At 46.4% G+C, this 24,149-nt stretch overlaps 1 protein-coding gene across 1 annotated transcript in view; it reads left to right on the forward strand.

Moving 5' to 3' along the window:
* The window catches only part of LOC144690796 (myosin-16-like), a 75,366-nt gene extending 71,650 nt beyond the window's left edge, over window positions 1-3,716 (forward strand). Inside the window, exons 43-44 of the mRNA XM_078558613.1 lie at window positions 961-1,177; window positions 3,377-3,716. Of these exons, the coding sequence (XP_078414739.1) occupies window positions 961-1,152 (192 nt within the window). The 3' untranslated portion in view covers window positions 1,153-1,177; window positions 3,377-3,716. The remainder of the gene's footprint in view (window positions 1-960; window positions 1,178-3,376) is intronic.
* Window positions 3,717-24,149: the final 20,433 nt, after the last annotated feature.

Below are 24,149 nucleotides of genomic sequence, written 5' to 3' on the forward strand. Positions count from 1 at the left end.
TTCAAACTCCCCAGCCAGAAAGCTGCCTGATTACTTACTTTTAATTGGAAACAGCCAATCAAAGATTTCAAACACACTGTATTTTGTAAATAATAGTGCCAAGATTTGACAGCTGTAATGGTTCGAGACCCTGGAAATCCTTACTTTACAATGCAGACAGGTATGTTGGGAGGGTACCTGACAGTGCTAACCAGTGCTGACAATACTAGAGTTTCACTTGGAGTAAACTTCTATCCGTCCCTTAAAAAAAGGAACTAATGTGCCCATGTTTTATTTTCTAAATTTGCTGATTTGACAAAGTCAGACCACATTCCTGACCTAGTCTGCACCAGTGGAGCTCACATACAGCCTCGTGGAAGCCAGCACATTTCTCCATTCAGTTAGCCTACCAACAGCTACAGAAAAAAATTAACTGGAGCAGGAAATTTGGACATTCGAGGCTCTCGCCGTCATTTGCTTCCTATGGGATTTTGGGTTGGAAATTCCGCCTTTTATAAGGACAGTGAAGAAAGTAAAAAAAAATGGAGCAGTGTAAATTGTCCACCATCTTCCTGGGGTTCCACTGTTCTCTTCCTGGAATTACAATGAGAGACCAGCAGAACAACCATCCACCCAATCCCCACCCATCTCACCAGTGGAATTTCAATGCCATAATATTATTCCCATTTGCAGTGTCTTACTTGGCTAAAAAAATGCTGTCGTTGTACAGGACCTTACTCAATCTATTGGACAACTAATATTCCCCCCATATTATTTTATTCTCACAGCTGCTAGAAAAGTAAATTGTGAAGGATTATCTATTTAGAAATAGGGATGTTAGTTTTTCATCTCAATGTCAACCAATTTGGAGTCCATATCCTACAACATTCAGCAGCAGGGACTGATTACTATTATCCCTGATAGCAAGTGCCTGACGATGACAACCCCATTCACGGTGTGTCTTTGCTTTCACCTTCACAGGAGGAACAAGCTAACCAGAGCCTGGCAAAATACAGGAAAACTGTGCACGAGCTGGATGATGCCGAGGAGAGAGCTGGGATGGCAGAATGTGCTCTGAACAAACTCCGCACCCGGAACCGGGTTTCTGCAAGCAAAAGTTTCAGCACCGTCGAGGTCATCCAGGTGTCTTCAAAATCCGCCACGGAGGAGTAGACAGATGCTATTTCTATCTCAGCTGGTAACTTGACCTTTTCTGATTGTGCCTTTCCAATTTGGTTCAATGCGTTCAAAAATGATTTACCGGAATTTTCCGCGCCCCGGCGCGGCAGAGTCCCCGCGGCAGATGCGGTGAGCCGTTCAAGCACCCATTGGCTTCGGCGGGACCGGATGATCCCGCCGACGGGAGGGGCCGGAAAATTCAGGCCATTGTCTTTATACTTTTTTATTAGTTCTTTGTATCAATTCATTTTCATGGCCAGTCATATACCTCTGAGGATAGCTCCTTTGCAATTTTGTTGTAGCCTCAAATTATACATCTGTGTCACTTACTTTCTAAACCATTAGTTTAGGGGTCAGTCATGGTTCAGATGGTAACTTTAAACTCCTGACAGCCAGTTGGTGAAGTAGGAGGCCCGAAGCCAATCTTTACTCAGTTTTAGATTTATTCACAGAGTGAAACATTACAAGTAAATAGCTCCTAACTACTCCCACAGCAGTGTCAGTAAGTATCTCTTTACACACAGTTAAAATCGAACCCTCAGAAGGTTGTGGGTTCAAGACACTTGACACTCCTGTGTCATACTGAGGGAATGCTGCACTGTCAGAGGTACTATTTTTTAGATGAGATGTTAAACTGAGGCCCAGTCTGGCCCTTCAGGTGAATGTAAAAAAATGTAATTATTTTAAAGAAGAGCAGGGGAATTCTCCCCAATGTCCAGCTCAATATTTATTCCTCAGTTGATATCAATAAAACAGATTACATTATACTACAAAAGCAAAATACTGTGGATGCTGGGCATCTGACACAAAAAAAGAAAATGCTCGAAATATTCAGCAGGTGTAGCAACATCTGAACAGAAAGGAACAGAGTTAACATTTTAGGTCACTGACCTTTCACCTGACCTGCTGAGTATTACCAGCATTTTCTGTTTTAATTATATAGAATAAAACAAGCCATCTGTTCTTTTATCTCTCTGCTGTTTGTGAGACCTTTGTATGCTGCATTTCCTACATTACTCCAGTGACTACAGCTCACAAATGTAAGGTGCTATAGAAATGCAAGTTCATTCTTCTTTCTCGTTGCATTGCCTCATAGTAACATAAGGATTAACCTCAGAGGGCTATTCTAGAATAAACAAGAGAAAATTGTGTTTTATTCTCCACCTCCCTCTCACTTTCTGCCCATTTACATTCCCGAGGTTGCAGCCATGCTCTATAGCTTACCCAACCGACCATCCAAGGATCAGCAGGTGTCGTAGGCTGGTTCATCATGTAGGGCAGCAACACTTCATCTGATCTTGCATTCATCTGATCCCCACATACATGTGCATTTCTAGCAAGTTTCACAGGACACCGACCCTGAATTGGGGACCATGGCCAATTTTTCTCTAACCTAGTCAAGAGTCACTGAGGCCATTTGAAGCATCTTTATTGAACCCTGACTGAGACCAGCAAACCCAGCACAGACTGGACATCATACTGGGCAATGCATTCATACAGTGAACTTCCTGGTGGGGTTAGACAAGAGTTATCCCAGCCCATATATATAATTCTCATTGCCAATAAAGCATTGGTATTAAAGTCATGGAAAAACACCTAGAAAGATCAGTGGGGAAATGCACCCTGTGAGCTATGAAAACGAAGATTGTCTCCTTTGTTTGTACTGAGTTAGCCCAGATAGTCAGCAGTGTCCCTGAGGTAATGGGTCTGTGGAATCTGAGCTCCTCCTTTCAGTTGCTGTTCAAAGATGCCTGATGAGTCAATAAACACCTGTGGAACTATCTGTGGACTAGATCAGGGCAAAACATTATACAAGCAAAAAAATAAGTCACCGAACTTTCAGTTCATTCAATTCCTCACCTAGGTGAAGAAACATGATGTGCTAACTGGTAGATACAGTGTGCTTAGGGAGGAACTGATAACTTTGCAGTTATGATTCCCAATGTTCTCCACCACTGCAATTTTCTTCACATTATGTCTGGGTATGTTACAATATCACGTAACTACCAGAATGGTCGAACGTGGTGGAAGGTAGATGAACTTTGGTCTTTTCTCATCTACCAATTTCATGTTCCTATCAAAGGTCCATAAAGTTCAATGCCCATAAATGTGAGAAGAACTGTAAAATATAAGATGTACAAGAATAATGCTTACAGTTATAAAGTAAAGGTACCAAAGAGATTTCCATCAATCTTAAACTTGTTTAATTTGCTTTCAGGGTTATGTGTGTCTTCCATGACAGCTGTCAATCATTCATTGAAGGTGATATCTGCTAAAAACTTTCCGGTCTTTTCGAAGAATATTGAATTATTTATCACTGAAAAAGTGAAGAAACATCTTTCTTTCACTAAATTGTTAATCTAATTTGAAGAGGTCCATTGTCTTCCATTCTGTGTAAAGTGGCAAACATCTGTATCGGTAATGTTGACAGTTGGGAAGGAAGTTTGCTCCCTCAAGTCAAGGATAGAGCGTGCAATTCAATGTATAACCTGGCTGATTGTGTAAATACCCATGCACCCCATTTACCTGAATAAATGTATAGTGTAGTAATGAGCTCTATGCAGTTGTTATTTGTGTTCATTCAATGGGAATTCAATTCATAGAAATTAAAATCATTTTTCAAATGTTGCTCTTGCTGACATTTGATGACTGGTAAAACATGGTCATGGTATGAAAATAAAATGTGTTCCTGTGTCCATGTGGGAGGCCATAACGCAGATCCAGTGAAGCTGTATCGAGAGCCATTGCATACATCAGATGTTGTATAAGTTTACAGGGCAACAGGTCAGTTAATTTAAATACTTTGACAGTATTCGTGTGCATTGTCCAGTATTTCAAAAGGGAAGACTGAAAGTACTTTATTGAGATGAGGCCGAACACAAATTACTAAAGTGCTATATTGGATAGACAGGAACAAACATCCTGAAGAACAATTACAGTCAGAACACACTTGCTTCACTCATATTCAAACCCCTCTCTGTGAATAAGAAAAATAATAAACCACACTGCCTTACTGTGAGTTAATTAGCCAGCTGGGTAATACTGCCTTTGATGAGTCAAATCTTAAATAGAACAAGATGTGCATGAGCTTGGTCAGCATTAGTTTTATAAGATGGCCTCCTCCTGCTCCTAATTCATATGTTTATAATAGGTTTTCTGGGCCTTTTTCTCAAGCAGATCAAACCTGACTGATTGACTTTGAACATTGGGCTTTTAACTCTGTGTAAGAATATATAAATGACGTGCATGCAATGCTGGGGCTGGTCTTCCTCGATTTAAATAGACTCAGGACAACACTGGATAAGGCCAAATAACGAGTGCAGGGCTTGTTCCTTCCAATACTGGCAGCACGTAAACTTCTTATTACCATGATCATAGCATATAGCCAGCATTAAAATATGCTGTGGAGCGTCTGCATGCTTCAGCAGGGATAATAAGTTTGTGTGAGGCTATCATGTTAAGTTAGCCTGCACTATTTAAAGCCAGCCTGCACATCTTAAGGGTGGGGGGGCACATTTTGGCTGCAGCAGGTGCTGGAAGTGGCTGGAGAAGAGGGTCCAAGCTGAAACAGCATTGAATAACATCACACAGGGGAGAAAGCATGCTCCAAGGTTCTCTGACACAGCGCTGGAGGCCATGGTGCAGAAGGTGGATCAGAGGAGAGAGGTAAGGTGCTCTGTCCCCAGGCTTCAGGAGACCCTCCAGATAAACTTTGCTAAGGCAGTAGGAGCAGAAAATCATCACTGCCAGCAGTGTAGCCTTGAGGACCTGAATGCAGCGCCACAAGAAGTTCAATAACCTTACACAAGTGGGCAAGGTGAATGTATCTTCAAATACCGTATCCTAACAAATGAACCAGGAGTCTCAAACACTGCTCTATTCACTATTCCCCCTGCCTCCACTTACCTCCCAACAATCTCCAGCAACTATCACTCATACCTCAGATTCATAGCTTCACCTCACCCTCACACATCAAGCACTGCTTTAAGCATCTCTCAACTTGCACACACTGCCAGCAATTCAAACGTGACAGGCATATCAACCATACACATTGCACCACACTCACTGACACACATCCCTCTCTCTTGTAGGACAAGGTGGTGCAAAACTAGAGGCAGCAGCCCCTAACCAAGGAAGAGGTATGGCTGCATGTCCTTACCGTGATGGAGGGGGAAATGCTCACCATTATTGGAGCAGCCACGACTGAGGCCATGGTCAGTGAAGGGGCTGAAACCATCAAAGATGTTGGTCTGCTTATACCTAATTTTCCTTCTCACTTTCCATTCCTGCCCCCCCCCCCCCCATCCTCTTCTGATTTACAAGCTGCAGATGGTGTAAGAACGCACTTCTTCCTTTCTCCCCTCTCTAAGCTGCAACCCTACCCTTGTGCCTTTCTCCTTTTAGATACCCAAGGAGTGCAACCTGGCCAGGCAGTGGAGGGACAGCAAGAAATGAAAGAGGAAGAAGCATCATCGCTGTCTCACACTCACAGACATCAGTTTAGATTCTGTCACTGTGTGCACCTTAGAGGGTAGCTTCAAGGCGGGATCTGCACATGGTGAGGTACCAGGTACAGGTGACCTGCAGCCAGGGCAGGAAGAAAGGGGAACATATGTACCAGCTCGCTGAAGGACAAGGTCACACACAAGTTCTCAGATGCAGACTTTAATGGGACAGTGCGTAGAGAAAGGCTGATCAGCATGCACAGAGAAATGCTTGGTGTATTGGCAGGCCTGCCAGTGAGCCAATGTTCATTGTCAAGGAGCATGGAGGAGTCTAGCACTAACCATGCACAGGGTTTGGCGCAGAGCTTGCAGCCCATGCTTCCCTGTGTTGAAGTGGTGGCCAGTGTTCAAAGGGGCTCATAGGGTATCACGGCAGTCCAGCATCGGTCCTCCAATAGATGGCTACAATTTCTGAGGTACCAACCTGGGAAAGGCAGTGGGTCCATGAAGAATGAACCTGCTGTCCTTTCTCAGGATTGCAGCATTCCTCGCCCCTGACCAATGCCACTCCTCCAGTGCCCTGATGTTGCCTGTCAATCAGCCAGCCCAGATTGCTGCCACCAAGGTGGTGCAATCTGAAACTGGGCCCTCAAGACCCAGAGCTGCTTGAGGGGGTCCTGCATGGCCATCTTCAGTCTTTGCTAGTGAAAATCAGCCATGCTGCATTGCACGGGAGCACTAAGACAGGCAAAGGCATATGGCACTAAGGGAATGCACAAGTGTGATTAATTGTCTTTGTGTGGAATATTGGATGGTTTGACTGGTAAAATTGGTATGAAATGGTTGTTTTATGGTGGCTTTTATTTCAGCATTATGGTGAAGCAGATGCTATGATAGACAATAAGAGAGGGATCATAAGGTGTAGGACTGATAGTGACTGAGGAATAGGAGTTGCATTCGCTGGTATCGCAGTTGGATGAACTAATCATGGACAGCACGGAAAGTGGATGCATTGCTTGCCACCTCCCTTTCTCCTCCTCCTCCTCCTCCACCTTTTCTTCCTCCTTGATCGTTCTTTTCTCCCTCCTGTACCTCCTCCTCAGCTGCTCGCTGTAGACCTGGTGGCAAGGGCTGTGCCATCATGGGAGGGTGAGGCTGTGCAGCATGCAGCAGACTATGGCAAATTATGAGCTGCACTTTGGTGAGTACTCCAGGGAGGTCCAGGCAGCAAAATTGCTAAGCACCCCAATGGTCTATTCGATTACATTTCATGTGGTAGCCTGGCTCTTGTTATATGTATGCTGCTCATGTGTGCGTGAGTTACATACTGGAGTCATGAGCCAGGTGGTCAGTGGACAGTCCTTGTTGTCAAATAGCCACCCTCTGGTTTCTCATGGTGGTTCAAATGATTCTAGTACGGCAGACTGGCGCAGAATAAAGGCTTCATGACTGCTGCTAGCATACCAAACATTAAGCTGCATGATGTGCTGAGCATAGCTACACACCAGCTGGGCATTGAGGGAATGGAAGCCTTTGGGATTGCAGTATAGCTCTAAATTTGCATGTGGCACCTGCAAAGCAATGTCTATGCAGTCAATGGCATCTTGTACCATGGGGAAACCTAAAATCCTAACAAAGTCACATGCTCACTGTACCTGTTTCTATCTGGCAGGAAGGAATGCAATATATTCATCTCTTTTTGCCTCCAGAGGCTAAGCAACCTCTCTCACACAACAATGAACAACAAGCTGGGAGGTGTTGGAAATATTGCCTTCTCTATGCTGCAAAAACATTCATGGTCATGGTCACCTTCACAGCCAATGGGAATGCTCTTCTTGCCCTGCTCTGATGCTGCAGGTCCACCTGCAATGTATGACAGATTTCAGCAAGCAGTTTCTTAGTAAAGTGGAAATTTTGCACACACACTTCCTCGCTGAAATGTTCCCTGTAGATGCTGGATGGCTATAGCCTCCTGCTGAGGTCCCTTCTCCACCTCCTCCTCCTCCTCCCTCTTCGAGAAGCTTGTCCTGCTCTATGTTGCCTCTGCTCATTCTCCCTGTCATACTGCAGGTCCAGAGGGCTGAAAACAACTGCACCTATTCTTATTTCTAACTTGCATTCTAACTTTTTGAGCCTGTGTCTTTCCTGGTCCCTTTCTGCCTCAGCAGCTGCTTTGCTGCAAAAGCTAGACTGTTCAGTGCCTGTGTCTCTCTCTTATTATTTCCTGTTTCACAGGCAGACAGAAATCACAGTGTTGTTCAATGCAATGGGTAAGAGGTGATTTTTTGATTATCTCAAGCAGAACCCTTGAAGTGAGAACCAAAGCCTTCACTGCATGCCACACCACTGCCTTCATCAACCTTAAATAGCTGGACAAGCCACCAAACGCTTCTACTAACTTAGCAGCACCCAATAGAAATCAATCAGAAACTGACTTGTAATTGGTTGATGACCCCTTTAAGTAGTGCTGGGGGTGACTTGCTGCTACTGAACACATGTTTAGCTGTGTGCATGAGTTTAAGAGAGGCTATTAATTAGAGTATCGATGTCAAAAATGGAGTAAAATCAGCATTCACACTAACCATCTGCCTACTCTGCATATTTCCTGCACACATTCCCTGCACCCATGCAAACAACCTCTCCAAAATGGTATCTAGTAGGCCCCACACCAGAGGTGTGCAGGTGACATGGATGCCATTTGGTACTGAAATGGCACTTGCCTGAAGTGCAGGTGCTGTGCAAATGGATTTTGTTGTGACCAACTTCTTTTGCATTCTAACTTTTTGAGCCTGTCTTTCCCTGGTTCCTTTCTGCCTCAGCAGCTGTAAAAGCTAGACTTTTCAGTGTCCGTCTCTGTTTCCTGTTTCACAGACAGACAGAAATCACAGTGTTGTTCACCACAACTGGTGAGAGGCGTTTTTTTGAATTACCCAGACAAGCTAGTCACTTATTTATTATTTGGAAACTTGGAATAACAACCTCCATTTAGTATACTGATCACCCTTCATCCTTTTTAAATAACTTGGGAGAATATACTGTTTATGGGAGATTGCTGGATACAGATTGGTTACATTACGACAGTGACTACACTTTAAAAAGTACTCCATTGACTGTAAAGAGTTTTGGAATATCTTGGGTTGTGAATGGCGCCATATAAATGCAAGTCTTTCCTGCTTTCAAATCATTGTTTTTCAGCATCAAAACCGGTTTCCCAAATTCTGTGAAAATAAAGGTCCTTAAATAATGTAATGTGACCCACTAATTTAAATAATATGAGAGACGGCAATGTAACACAGTCAATCCTTCTGCAGGCTCAATGCACTTAAAGTGCTTTTGGACCAAGTCTCAGGCCTCAGGCTGATAGCATGAATTATCAGCCCCATGTTTTCCAAGATTATTTCCTGGGTTGATGCATCACTAAGTGTGGTGCTAACCCATGCAAATTAGAAAGGTTGTTGGTACCAATCCAAGCCTGTGTTTAATTAGCTGATCTCAGGCAGGCAACAGTTTTTTAAAATCCTTTCACGTGATGTGGGTGTCACTGGCTAGGCCAGCATTTATTGCCCATCCCTAATTCCCCTTGAGAAGGTGGTGGTGAGCTGCCTTCTTGAACCGCTGCAGTCCATGTGGTGTAGGTACACTCACAGTGCTGTTTGGAAGGGAGTTGCAGGATTTTGAGCAATACAATCAGTCTGGAGGGGAAAAACCATAGAATCGTAAAAAAGCTACAGCACAGATGGGATCCATTCAGCCAGCAGTGTCTCTTATCAACTAGAATTCTTGCTCCTGTTTGCTATCCAATGGCACGTTAGGAAGCATCAATGTGTAAGATGCCATGTGAGGCCAGGATTGGGCTGGATTATGATGCCCCTCCATGAAGAACAGCCAGGTAGAACTCACCACTTAGGCCCGTGTCTAAAAAATGGCTATTTGAGCGAGGTACTGGAGAACTGTTGACATTCATGGGCACTGTCATGAATCAGTTCATTCAGGAGGCTGGGGAGAAAAGTAACCAAGAACCAGCATGATTCTAAAGAAATGTTTTATGCTAACTAGCCAAAATTTAATTTTAATAATAAGAAATCCCCATTGAATAAATGGTGACAAATCATATTTTAGTTCCTAAACCAGTAAGGAAAATCTAGCTAAGACAAATATTTATGAATCTGTACCTAGTAATTTATCAGTGTCCTAGAGCTCTGGCCTTGGCTGATGTATTATAAATTTCTGACATTTATATGAACTAATATATGAGCTGTGCATGAGGCATTACACTGTGCAGAAACCAATCTATCTTTTATTCATGCATGAGACATGTAATTTAGTAGCATAAATCTAGTGCCTAATAGAAACATTTCACACCAGTGAAAATAAAGTAAAAATTCCATTAATTCAAAATGTCATTTAAGAATCTCCATTGTGTGGAATTCCAGAAAAGTGTGATACTTCAGACCAAAAGTATGTGCAGAAGAAATATACTGGTTGATATTAATCCTGGAGCACTTCTCAGTTATGGATCCTTAAAATTAACTTGGCCAGGAGCTTCCTCGTAATTCCTCATCGATGCAGAAGCAAGAGTCTTGCACTGTTTTCTTCTAAGAAACTCTTGCCTATTTCAAGCAGACTTACAATGGTTTTACTTCTCTGTGCATACATTTTCCGCTGTTTGTGCTGATCCCAAGTTACGTTTGCTGAAATCCTGCTTAGCTCATTAACAGAGTCCAGTCCCTCCCCCTGTGAAAGACCAGACAGCACAAGTTTCCTGGGCCTACAGTGGTTCTGAATGGGTGTAAATTTACACCGAAGGACTTAGGCACAGCACAGCCTAAATCAGCATAACTGAGATTGCTGGAGTTTGTTACCCATTCTCTTCCCTTTTCTCTTATATTTTTCTTCCTGAGACCAGTATTATACTGAACAATACTGTTGTCAATCTCAGAAAAACAAACATTTTCGGGCTTGGCACCCATCCCCCTACACTCATTCAAATGGACAAGGTAGCAGAAATGACCTTCCCAATGGACATCCCTATGTTCAGCCTGGGAGAAGAGAAAAATCAGCAGAAGGAATGTGCAGACAAGAACTTTTCCAAGTGCCTTGGCTTTAAAACTGAGCAGTGATCAGACTTCGACCTCCTTCATGTGCCAGACCTCTCTTCCTGAAATCCTGAACAACAGGTTCAGACATTAGAGATGGAAGAGCAAGAAGATACCGTGGCCATCTTACATCTGCATGGTCGCTGCGCCACACCTCCCCCCCCCCACCACCCCCGCCCCCCCCCCCCCCCCCCCCCCCGACCCCCCGAACCACCATGGAACCCCAACGCTGCAATCCAGAACCCCTCCGCACTGTGATACAGCAACTGGTAACAACATGCTTGGACTTTCACCAGGGATCATCGTTAGATCGTTGGAGAAAGGTAAGTGATCACAGGATGGGGTTGCAGTGAAGGGGCTGCCGGCGAGGGAGAGGAAGGTTGGTCAGAGGAAAGGGCTTTCACCGCCAACCCCCACCTTCCCGATGCCAGGTCCTTTGATCAGGCAGTGAATGCCTATGAACGAGGAACCCCACACTAGAAGGTCCCCCAGGTTGAATATCAGCAGTGGCAGGATGAGGCCTTTAAGTGGGCATTAATTGCCCACTTAAGGGCCTCAATTGTTATCAGGGCGGGAATGTTGCCTGCAAGCCATCCCGCCCTGAGCTTAATTGGGAGGAAGTGGGGAGGCAGCAGGGTCCCCACCCTTCCACCCGATCTAATTGCTGCCTCCGCCTCAGAACTCATTTTCAGGGCTGGGGGAGAGGCCATTAAATTTCGCCCAAAATGTACTCTGCAGCTTTATTGGCAGGAAAGTATCTGTGAATAAATGTGAAAAGTTGTCGCATGATGCTTCCTAAGGTGTGTTTGTTTATAAATTCTGCTTCTGCCGCACATGCAATGCACTAATAGTAATAATCTGCCTAAATATGGCTACATCTCTATTGGCACTTCTCCAGGTTCTTGAAAGTTTTAACTTTCAGCCACCTCCATCCAGTCAGCTTGCTCGCCTGTGTTATGACGTGGCAGATGATGTGTGCCAGGTGGACCAAGTCCACAAGGGAAACTTGGTCATGCAGTCACAATGGTTTTGCAATTTGTGTTTATTATGAGAAGATATGTGCACTGAAGTCAGGAGTAATGAGTTGACCAAGACCTTTCAAGATTTTTTAAAAATTAAATTAGAATATTTATTAACAAAATAAAAGATTTCAAGCACATACATAAGACTACAATTACTTACTACTATAACAAACCCTAAAATCCCTAATTGACGTGACTCCCAGTTATACACCCCCTTTAAGGCAACATCCAAAATAGATTTTAGATTTAAAACAAACTCAGTACCCACTTGACAGTGGAATTCCAAATGGTTTTCCTCTAACTTCAGTTACTTTACATAGCAGACTTATACACAAATGGCAGGAGGTTCCTTGAAGGTTGTTTCACACACTCCTTTTAGATCTTACATGGCCCTCTCTCACATAGACTTTCATTGTCCTTTATATATGTTTCTCTCACTTTAATATGTAAATTCTATTGTTCTGTATGTCTTTGAAACTGTATCTTCCTCATAACATGAAAACTTTCATGTTGCCAATACTGTCAATAACATTTGGGAAAAATAAACACACTCCTTAAACCTTGCTTATCTGGCTAGTTGTAAACCAACTAATATCCTTTGAAATCCAACAATCCTTTCATTTATCTAAAAATGCAAATTCGCTTCAGACCTTACATGATAAGCCAGCATCCAAGTTTACTAATTAGCATGTCAAGCACATTTCTATACCTAGCTTCTTTTGATGATTTCAAGCTTGCAGTTTACTTGACTCCAAATATAATTAATTCACAGAGATAGACCCATAAACCTACTGTACAATAAACCAGCAAAATGTTATGAAAATTATTATACTTTCGGCACACCTGCTCTAACAGGGGGATCCCCTTCTTCTCCTAAGGTTTTGCTTTAAGCATAAATTGGGACTTGAGTCTGTGCAGCACTATATACAGAGTGATTGACTGTGTTCAGGAAAACATGGCCTGTATGTGGCCTAACCAGCAATCCTTGTAGGGACCACGACAGGCTGCCATCAAATAGGTACAATTTCAAAATAATACATACCTGAATGCGCAGGAGTGTCCCACCTGGCTCCACATTAAAACTACAGACTGCTGTCAATCACCAACACTCACACTTCCCCTCTTGGCTGATCCACTCTCTCCCAATTCCCCCTTCATGGCTGCCTCACTGCTACCCAATTGTTCATCACCCAGCTATTACCTCCTCTGCTGGTTGTCCCAGCGCAACACCTCCCCCCACCCCCCCCCCCCCCCCCCCCGAAACTTACAACACAGATTGGCTCCCTCCTTATGGCCATTGCTTCCCCACTCTCTTAGTTCTTAGTTGACTCAATCCTTCCCAATTACTTTCTTCTTCCCCACCCTTCTTTCAACCACTCTCGCCTCCCTCCTGAGCCACCCGCCCCAACCTCCCTCCCCCTATTACATTCCCCCTTCTCCCAGTGCCCCCTCACTTCCCTTTCATCTTCCGAGACCTTCCTGAGAGCTGCTCCTGGTGACACCGCATCCCTAAATTCAAATCATCTTCACCACTGAGCTGCCCAGGAGGCCTTGCTGGCATCTGCAGCTCACCAGACTCCAGTAAACGAGTCCCAACACCCAATTAGGCCTACCCATTCTGGCACAGATCATTTTGATCGTGCTGGCACGAACCAATTTATAGGCCATAGGATCTTTAATGCCTCTTTGCAGAGCCATTGCCTCCCTAAGCAGTTCTTTGAAGAGAACATTTTAGTCTGCAGAACCTAGTGCAAGGACACCTCCTAATTGGTCCTTTGCTGTGATGTATCCTTATCCCTCAAGTCTCTCCCAATCTTTCCCCTCCTCTAACTCCAGTTCTGCCTCCGTCATAAGGAGATATACGGAGATGTACTGGAACCCTATGCTTAGGGCTCCATGACAGGTGGATTGGAAGAAAATTATTTTGCTGCTTGTGGAATTCCTTTCAGAGCAACTCAGCTGAAAAGTCTCAGCATCACCCTCTCAAGTGCAATAAGGGGTGGATAATAATCCACCCAATTGCTAGCCTTGCGAGAGGCACCCACAGCATGAGTTTGAATTGAAAAAAAAATTTCTCTCGCTCAAGGCCGATATTTCAGACAGAGACCATAGACCATCGAGGTTTGGCAAATCAATCATTCCAGGTTTAACGAGGAGCTTGCCCCCACTTAGTTGCCAGGCTGGAGTTTAGCTGGCACCATTGCTAGTGAAATACCTGGGAATCAGCTTTGGCAATTGTGCTCCTATCATTTGAGATGGGACACATTTTCTGACTGCTCCCATTTGTACTGGAATTTAGTGTGTCTTCTAGAACAGGTGTAACTCTGACTTATATGACTTACATCCTAACTCTGACTTTTCAAAGCTCGAATGACAGAATGTCAGGGATTGACAGAACTTTGGGTCACCAGCGTTTGCAAGGTTGTTTCGCATTTGTAACAAAGCCGGAGGTGTATTTTGATGAATGCCAGCTCCACATTGTGTAAATTTGTACTGTTTCCCTGATATCAGATAGCAACAACTTCAAAATATAACCGGGGTTTCCAATTCTGATTACATTTGCTCATGTGATATCCAATCACACAACACTTGCTCATGCCTGCAAATGTTATTGTAAAGGTTTAATTTCTTGTAATTGAGTGTCTCTGCTCATGCACTATTAGTTGTCAGATGAGACATTCTGAGAACCAGAGGCCTCCCACAAGTAGATGGAGCAAGTGCATAGGCCCATAAGCACAAGTGTAGAGAATAGGAGACCTGGAGGAATGGTCTTGCTTTCAGCACAAGAAGAATGGCATTAGGAGCAAGAGCCTGTAACTGTATCTGAAATTCAGAAGGACCTAGAAAGTTGGCACAACCCTAACAGTATTGATGCAATCAGGAGACAGGAAAGTGATAGGCAATGGGAAGTTAGAGATGAGGTGGAAACCTTTTTGTTGGATCTAGTTTAGGGCCCAGATATTTGACTCTGGGTTGGGTGCGCAAAGGCAGAAGAATTCCTGGCTCTGCGCACCCGACCTTTAAAAATGGCGGCCCACAGTTGGATTTTCATTCTGGTGGGGCAAGTTGGATTAGAAGTCAGGCCCACCGTCCCTGGAATAAGTGTGGGGATTGCTGCAGTGGGGGTGGGCTGGGCAGAAGGCCTGCTTCTGTGCTCCAGCACTTTGTTTAAGTTATTCTAAAGATTAAAACAAAAAACAGCTCTCAGTCCTCAACCCCTCTCACACACTCCGCATGCCCCATCTATATCAACCTATGCCATCTTGTGCCCCATCCACTCCCATGTCCCTCATACCCACTATGCGAATCCACGCCCCTCTACCTACCCCCATGGTCCCTCTTACCCTTTATGCCCCCCACATCCCCATGGCCCTTAATAGTCCCAATGACATCTTAGTGCTAACTCATGCCCACCACACACCATCCTTTTCTCGTACCCCTCCATGTCAGCTCTCCTAGTATCCTTTCACAATTCTTTGACAGCTTGACAGTTCCTTGACAGCTGTGACAGTTCCTCGACAGCTTTGATAGCTCCTTGACAGCTTCGACAGTTCTGATGAGTTTATGCACTTTTTACGCACAATCATGTTTACTTTTAACAATCCCAAAGGGTGCCTTACCTCTCTCAAAGGATGCCATACCTACTCCAAAGAGTGCCTTACCTCACGCACAGGGTGCCTTACCTCTCCAAAAGATGTTTCTGGACCACATCCAAAGGGGTACCTTACCTCTCCAAAGGGATATTCTTGCTATCCAAATGAATCCACCAAGTAAAGATCAGCTCTTACTTGGTCTAATCTACACACTTTGGGTTTCACACTCTCGGCCTACCAAAATCCCTCTTCAGTGGAGGAAGTTGATGATTTAAATGGCCAGCTGCTTCCATAAACTGCGCGTGTGCACACTCCGGCCCGACTCCGGACCTGTCCCTGCAAAAATAGGAAATGCCATGTTCAGGGGCGGGACATAGAATTTCTTGCCATTTCCGGGATTTTCGCCATGATGGAGAGTCTCTCTGTCATAGTGAAAGTGTGGGCCTGGGAGTGTGTCAAAGGTGTTGTAAAGTTGAAAACTGCTGAGAGGAAAAGAATGTTTGACGTTCTGGGAAGGAGGGGGAACTTCAACAATGTAGGTAATGAAAATATTATGTGATTGGTGGTTTATGAGCTTTGGACCATTTTGACTTAATTTTGTTGGATAAGGAGGATGTTAGAAATTAGCAGAGAGAAAATTTGGTTGTGCTTTAACTGTGGGTAGAGTTTCTTCCCACATTTGTCTGAACTCCCTCCATGTTGCTGAAGCACTTTCTAGTAATAAAATCATTGCTGGTGCAATGGTGGCATTAAATGCCCATAATGCCCCAATGAAATCTCTCCATTGTGTGACTGGAGTGTCACACGTGCACAAATGCTCAACAGTCTGTGGGAGTAGCTGCACCGAGCTAGGCAAGAACCAGGAAAGAGCATTCTGGATCCAGCAGCAGGCGAGCATCAGGCTGTGTGTGCAAATGATTTCTACAAAATTGCTCACTGCAGCATCCGGGTGATTCACCCTCAATTTCGGAAAACTTCCAGAAATTCCCCCAGGAAGGGTTAACAACCTTAAGTATGACATTGGTCTTAGAACTGTAATGGAATATCTTTGTGGTTAGATTTGAGAAGGCTGTGTTTTTGTAATGTCCTGAAGTTGCAGATACCTGAATGTGAAGCAGCCTTAAAGTAGCAGTACCTCCTTTGCCTACAGCTGCATGAGTCAGGAAGCTGAAGTTTCTTTGTACTGCAGACTGGTGCTTTTGAAGCATCAGTCTGGCAAAGGCCGTTTTTGTAAAACAAACCTATGTCTATGTACTTTTTATGAGTAAAGTACTTCAGGAGGGAAGTCTGATGGACCCATGGGACATCCACCTTAAACACAACTTAAAGAAACAAACAGAATAATATGGTTGGAAAGGGGGCAGTGAGGCACACAATGCAAACACACAGAGGTCTTACTAATTGACTGGCTTGGCTCACTTATCTTTGATCAGATACTATAAATCTTACAGCCTTTCCTCTCCATAAAAAGTAATTACAGGATAATATAATATAAAACAGTTTCTAATGCCCTTTAACTCAATAACTTGAAAAAGAGAAATATAACCAGCCTTTATTGTGATGTCAAAATATTTTTAAAAATAAGATTGAAGTGAAAAAGACAACTTCTGTACACAATGACGACAGTGTGGAGATTTTATATGGAATAATTTGCATAGTGCAATGATTCACTACTCAATCATTTTTTCTGTTAATATTATTGCATTTGATACTGTGTTCATCTAGGACAAGTTAGCCAGCATAAAGGTCTACAATTTATCACATCATTATTGTTAATATTTTACATTTTTCAGATGTGTAGTAATAAATGTTTTTTCTTTTTTCAACCTCACTGATGTACTGCTTTCCTGTAATTTTTGAAACATTTATTTTTCTAAAAGGTGAGCTCCTGGGACGTTGAAATAATTCTAAATTTCAAGATTTGAATGAGTTCTCAGAATATTACGTGAGATTTTCTGACAGAAATACTAAATATGAACAACATAAGAACTGAACAATTTCCCAAATAAAAACATCAATATGAAATGCACGGTTAAAGTAAAGGCATGGGATTTAATCTGAAAACTGACTGAGAAATCTCACGTGATGTGCTTGGTTGGGAAGGAGGAATTCCTGGGGTACCCCTGGATATTCCTTCCTTTACACTCACATGGCAGGATATGCAAGTGACTTTGTGCCTTAGAATTTGGGGTGGGTTTTCTAGCCTTGGGTATCGGCGAGCAGGGGATTTGCTTTGCAAAACCTGCACCAGCTGAATGATGGCCCAAGAAATTATACAAGAAATGTCTACATGAAGATCTATGTGTAAAACAAAATGAAAATGACCGACAATGCTTCCTGAAAAGGATGGGGAATGAGGCACTGCTTGTCTGGTTGTTAATGGTGCTGTCCACTCCAACACACATTGGTCAGCTATGAATTGCAACTGAAACTAGAGGTTCCGTGCAAGGCTGCATTAGCAGTGGCCACTATAGCCAAGCTGCACCACCCTTCTCATGTGAAGCTGAGTCCTGTGGAGGCCCAAGTGAGTTGGTGACAATTTTATAAGAACACTTTGGTTGCTGCTGGAGCCACTGTAACTAGAGAAAGTAACAGAGCCCCACCAAGGTCATTAACATTTGCTCAAGTGAAGGCTTGAGATCTCAAAGTGACTCATGCAAGGCTTATCAGCTTGTGTGAGTTTTCAGCCTAGGGTCTGTGCCCTTCTAGGACTCTGTGAGAAGGCTTTAACAGGGCGTCCAAAAATAAATAGAGAATGTGTAAAAATATGTGATAAAATACCAATTAGAATCGGAGGCAGGACAGACAGCAGCCGAGATGTGTTGTCAATCAAGGGATGCCATCCAAAGAGAGTAAATGCGAGTCAGTGTCTCTCTGTGTTGACACAGGTTTTGGTTGAAATGTAGAGGGAGAAAAGGTGCCAGCAGGTTTGTGTATGAGGCTATCGGTTGGTGTTTGGCTGCAACATGTGGAGAGAGAGCCAAGAGGGAGGGAGAGGAGAAGGACAAGGGAATAAGGCCTTGAATCTCTGCCCAGTGAACAGCACTGAGAATTGGTGCCAGAAAGAGAGAGAGAGGCTGTGATGTAAAGTTTCATCTCTTGTTTCCCGAGTGATATGTTGCATGCATCAAATCAGTTGGCAAAATTCTACGTGTGTCCATATTTACTTTGATCTCTTGATTTCTCCTTAAGTCTGCACAGTGGGTGTGATTTCACGCTCCCCACACCACCCTACTTCTCGCAATTGAGTTCATCTGCTGTACCATTAGGAATCTGAATTGTAGTTGTACCATATTTATACAGTAATTTTTAAAAGAAGGCTTCTTCAAGGTACATACGTGTCTCCTCAGATACTGAAGCAATCCATAACCATATGCAGCAAGACCTGGACAACTTTCAGGCTTAGGCTGAATAGTGGCAAGTTACATTCGTGCCACACAAGTGCCAGTCAATGATCATCTCCAGCAAGAGAGTAATCATCTCCCCTTGATATTCAATGGCATTACCATCGCTGAATTCCCCCACTATCACATCCTGGGGGTTACCATTAACCAGAAACTTAACTGGGCCAGCTATATAAATATTGTGGATACAACAGCAGGCCAGAGGCTGGGAATTCTGAGGCAAGTAACTCATCTTCTGACTCCCTAGAGCTTGTGCGCCATCTACAAGTCACAAGTCAGGAGTGTGATGAAATACTGTCCACTTGCCTAGATTACTGCAGCTCCCACAAAAGTCAAGAAGCTTGGCACCATCCAGGGCAAAGCAACCTGCTTGATCAGTACCTCATCTACCACCTTAAACATTCAATCCCTCCACCGGTGACTCACAGTGTGTACCATCTACAAGATGCACTGTAGCAACTCACCAAGACTCCTTTGACGGCACTTTCCAAACCTGTGACCTCTACCACCTAGAAGGACAAGGGCAGTAAACGTATGGGAACACTACCACTTGCAAGTTCTCCTCCAAGCCATGCGCCACCCTGACTTGGAAGTATATCACCGTTCTTTTACTGTCACTGAGTCTATATCCTGGAACCCCCTTCTCAACAGCACTGTGGGTGTACCTACACCACATGGACTGCAGCGGATCAGGAAGGCAGCTCACTACCACTTTCTCAAGGACAATTAGGGATGAGCAACGAATACTGGCCTTGCTAGTGACACGCACACATACATGAAAGAATTTTTTAAAAACTTGAAAATTGGAAGGATTATTTTGTGAGACCTCTCTGGTCAGTCGCAGTATGGGGAAAGAAGAGGAAAGACTGAGGAATAACACTGAAGTATGTAAAACTAAGGGTGGAATCATCCTAGATCTGTACTAAGTGCGATAGCAGGCGTGAAAAAAGACGTTTTACCTGCTGGCTGCAATGTCAGGTTTTTCCACCTCATAAATTATGCAGTCACGGAAAACATGCCAGATCGCTGGCGGCTGGCCTCTGATTTATCCACCACTCAGTTACCTCGCCGCCTCCTCAAGCTGGGCGCCATATTTAAACTGCAGCCGCGTGCACAGTTCTCAATGCTCGCAGCTCTGGACTGCTCCAGTGAAGACATGGTCCCAAAAGCTAGGAAGAATGCAGCAGCCCCGATTCAGTAACTCATTCCTGGGACAACTTCTGGATGCCATGGAGGCCTGCTGCAATGTCCTCTACCCCTGATCTGGCTGCAGGAGGCCCACTCTGACTTGGGAGTCAGTGGCAGAGGTGGTTAGTGCCAGTGCTGCACACAAGAGGTTGGCCATCCAGTACAGAAATCAGATGAATGATCTCACCTGTGCCACCAGGGTAAGGCAACCATCTCATCAATCTCAACTCACCCACTCACAAGCCCATCACACATTCACTGGCATCTCACTCACTGCCAGCTCAAAGGACATCACCGCTCACTCTCTCACACACACCCACACATCTTCATTTGGCCTCATCTCCTCTGGAGACTGCCTCCTCATCCCGTCCATGGCTCCGCTCAGCACACATGCACAGCTAGCATCTTTCTCATTTGGCCTGGCATGCACCTTGCTCACACCCTCTCCATCTGTCTTTATGCAGGACAAGATCACGCACAATCGATGGGAGAGGTCCCAGACTGGGGTTGGAGTGCCGGACATCAAGGTCCTCACTCCATTTGAAAGTCGCGCGTTGGAGCTGGCCGGAAAGGACATGGACCGTTCCTGTGGCGATGGTGAGGTTGGACATCCAAGTGATGATCCTGCACACGGAAGACTGCTGGAGGCAAGAAATCTGCTGAGCCCAAGTCAGATGATGAGCCTCTGGACTCGGTCTTCAGTCAGTTAGTGGAGCTGCAAGTCAATCAACGGGAACATCAGGAAGGGATGTCTGGTGCACTCCTCAGATTGCAAGGAATGATGGACTGCCTTCTGCCTTCAGTCCGAGGTGGTAGCGTCGGCTTGCTGATGCACTGAGGTCAACACTGGCAGGATGGCAGCCACCATGGAGGCCTTGGTCCAGGACATTGGTCCTGCATTGCTGTGTGGACTGAACTCTATTGCTGACGCCATAGTTGGCCTCCAACAGTGTGTACGTGAGAGGGATGCAGAGCAGTTCAATCTCACTCCAGCTTCCCCTTCTCCTCAAGGAGTCAGCCTGGGGCCCCCGGGCACCCAAAGGGAGAAGGACCAGCAGCTCCACACACCAGAGCCATCCACCCAGGTGACTCTGGGAATGTCTGGCCAATCTAAACCCCCTGTTTCTGTGACTCCCGCAGCTCCAGCACCACAGGCCAAGGAGGGTGCAGCTTCCTCACAGCAGGACACCCAAAGCAGGCCAGGGCCCTCCAGAGAATGCACGCCAAAGTCATCACAGACAGGGCGTTGCAGTCAGCAGGCTGCCTCCACTCTGCTATGGATGTCAGGGGAGCACCAAGACGTACTGGCAGGGTTAGGAAGGTTAAGAAGATGTAGTTGTACAGCATGGGCACGGGTGTTAATCACTTGTGCAAAATGTTCACTATTGTAAATAAACTGCCAAGAATGTCTCCTTGCCTATGGCTCCATGTTCTGATGAGCAGTGTTTGTGTCACTCAGACGTGAAACATTGGTTCCTGCACAAGATGAAGGCAGGTGTCTCATTCCAGGTCCTCATCCCTGCGCAGTTTGTAACTTTTAGAGCAAAACGGTGATCCAGCTTCACACTCACTGGACACATTAGTGATACCTGCAGCCGATGGTGTTTGACATTGCTGCCAGAATGTCGTGGGCAGGTGTCACAGAGTTCCGTCATTCTCTCTGTGTGCTCTCAGCACCTTTGAGGTGGGGCTGGCCCCCAATCTCTTCAGCATCTGTGTCCAGTGACCGTGTGCTCCTGAAGGGGACAGGTGCTGAAGGCTGATAACCATAATGGATACTGCTCCAAACCTTAAGAAAGACATTGCAAGGGGCTGTGAGCACTTCTGCCAGTGACTGCAGCTTGGCCACCTTTCACAATAGGGTTCTGCAATTTGCCCAATCAGCCAATTGTTCTGCTGCCCCCTAAGACGCACATGAATTTGCAGTCTTCACCCAAGGTGTGAAAGGTTCTGGAGCATTTGGTGGCACATTCATGCTTTTGCGTTGCTTGAGTGGGCAGGAAAGCTTTAGAGGCCCCAATCCAAGCATGTCAATGGAGCTGCTGATGAATGGTCTCAGCTGCGGAATAATGCTCACTCTTGCAAAGCTTTTCCAAGTGCGTGGCCACTTCCCATACCCACCTGTCATGTGCTTGTGTACTTCCTTCAGTCTGGGCTACCTTGCCTTCCCCTCCCCGGCCTCACCTGCACTGGAGCCCTTGCCCTGGCACCACACTGAAAGCCAGCTGGGAAAAAGTGACTTGCCTGTAGCCCCGTGAATGTGCGACGCCTCTTCCTTGATGTCCAACGGGCAATACTCACGAGCGCTGCGCAAGACTTTGTGCACTCACCTCTGAGGTCCCCTTGAAGTTCAGGATGCCAGGTGCACCCCTTTTAAAGGCAGTCGTGAGCATGCCGTTCTGAAATCACGTCAGTGTGGGTGGAATATTTGACGTATGGGGATGATTCCAGTGTGAAAGGGTGCAGCTGCCCCACAGCAGGACGCCCAAACCAGGCCAGGGCTTTCCAGGTCTCGGCCCTCCAGAGACCAATAATGAGATGCAAGTGAATTAAAATTAAGTTCCTGATGTTGGACGGCGGGAATCACTGCCCACCATTGATGGGCGGAGCAGATGATTGCAAACTAGTGAAGATGGCGTGAAACTGATTTTTGGCCTTCTCGCCTTATTGTACGCTCACACCCACCACCAATGGGACCGGACGATTCCGCCCTGAAACAATGATACATATGTATTTAATTGCTTTACTAATTTTTGTACAGATAGAATACTTGTGGAATTTTCATAACACAGGAAGGGGGCCTCAGAAGGAAAATGGTTAAGACTTTCCGTTCTAAACATCAAACAAGTTCAACTACAGCAACTCGCTGATGCTTCTTCAATAGCATCTCGCAACACTGTGACCTTTATCACCTAGAAACACAAGGGCAGCAAATTCATGGGAAGGCCAAGTTCCATTCCAAATCAACATGGGTTGCCAACCCTCCAGGATTAGCCTGGAGTCTCCAGGAATTGAAGTTTCTTCTTCAGGGCCCTACTGCCAGCAACCTCAGGAGAACACCAATGGGGCTTTAAAAATGAGGGGGAGGGGAGGAGGAGGAGGAGGTGGGGGAGGAGGAGGACGAGGGGGGGAGGAGGAGGACGAGGGGGGGGAGGAGGAGGACGGGGGGGGGAGGAGGAGGACGAGGGGGGAGGAGGAGGACGAGGGGGGAGGAGGATTAGGGGGGAGGAGTGGGGGAGGAGGAGGAGGAGGGGTGGGGGAGGAGGAGGAGGAGGAGGAGGAGGGGTGGGGGAGGAGGGGAGGAGGGGTGGAGCAGGAGGAGGGGTGGGGGAGGAGGAGGAGGGGTGGGGGAGGAGGAGGAGGAGGGGGTGGGGGAGGAGGAGGAGGGGTGGGGGAGGGGTAGGGGAGGAGGAGGAGGGGGGAGGAGGAGGGGGAGGAGGAGGGGTGGGGAGGAGGAGGAGGAGGAGGGGTGGGGGGGAGGAGGAGGAGGAGGGGGGAGGAGGAGGAGGAGGGGGGAGGAGGAGGAGGAGGGGGGAGGAGGAGGAGGAGGGGTGGAGGAGGAGGACGAGGGGGGAGGAGGATTAGGGGGGAGGAGTGGGGGAGGAGGAGGAGGAGGGTGGGGGAGGAGGAGGAGGGGTGGGGGAGGAGGGGTGGAGCAGGAGGAGGGGTGGGGGGAGGAGGAGGAGGGTTGGGGGAGGAGGAGGAGGGGTGGGGGAGGAGGAGGAGGAGGAGGAGGGGTGGGGGAGGAGGGGTGGAGCAGGAGGAGGGGTGGGGGAGGAGGAGGAGGAGGAGGAGGGATGGGGGAGGAGGAGGAGGGGTGGGGGAGGAGGAGGAGGAGGGGTGGGGGAGGAGGAGGAGGAGGGGTGGGGGAGGAGGAGGAGGAGGGGTGGGGGAGGAGGAGGAGGAGGAGGGGTGGGGGAGGAGGAGGAGAAGGGGTGGGGGAGGAGGAGGAGGAGGGGTGGGGGAGGAGGAGGAGGGGGAGGAGGGGTGGAGCAGGAGGAGGGGTGGAGCAGGAGGAGGGGTGGGGGAGGAGGAGGAGGAGGGGTGGGGGAGGAGGAGGACGGGGGAGGAGGGAGGAGGACGGGGGAGGAGGGGGGAGGAGGGGGAGGAGGAGGGGGAGGAGGAGGGGGAGGAGGGGGAGGAGGAGGGGGAGGAGGAGGAGGGGGAGGAGTGGGGGAGGAGGAGGAGGAGGGGTGGGGGAGGAGGAGGAGGAGGGGTGGGGGAGGAGGAGGAGGAGGGGTGG

Source organism: Cetorhinus maximus, chromosome 15, assembly GCF_964194155.1.
Source record: "Cetorhinus maximus chromosome 15, sCetMax3.hap1.1, whole genome shotgun sequence".
In the NCBI taxonomy this organism is placed as follows: Eukaryota; Metazoa; Chordata; class Chondrichthyes; order Lamniformes; family Cetorhinidae; genus Cetorhinus; species Cetorhinus maximus.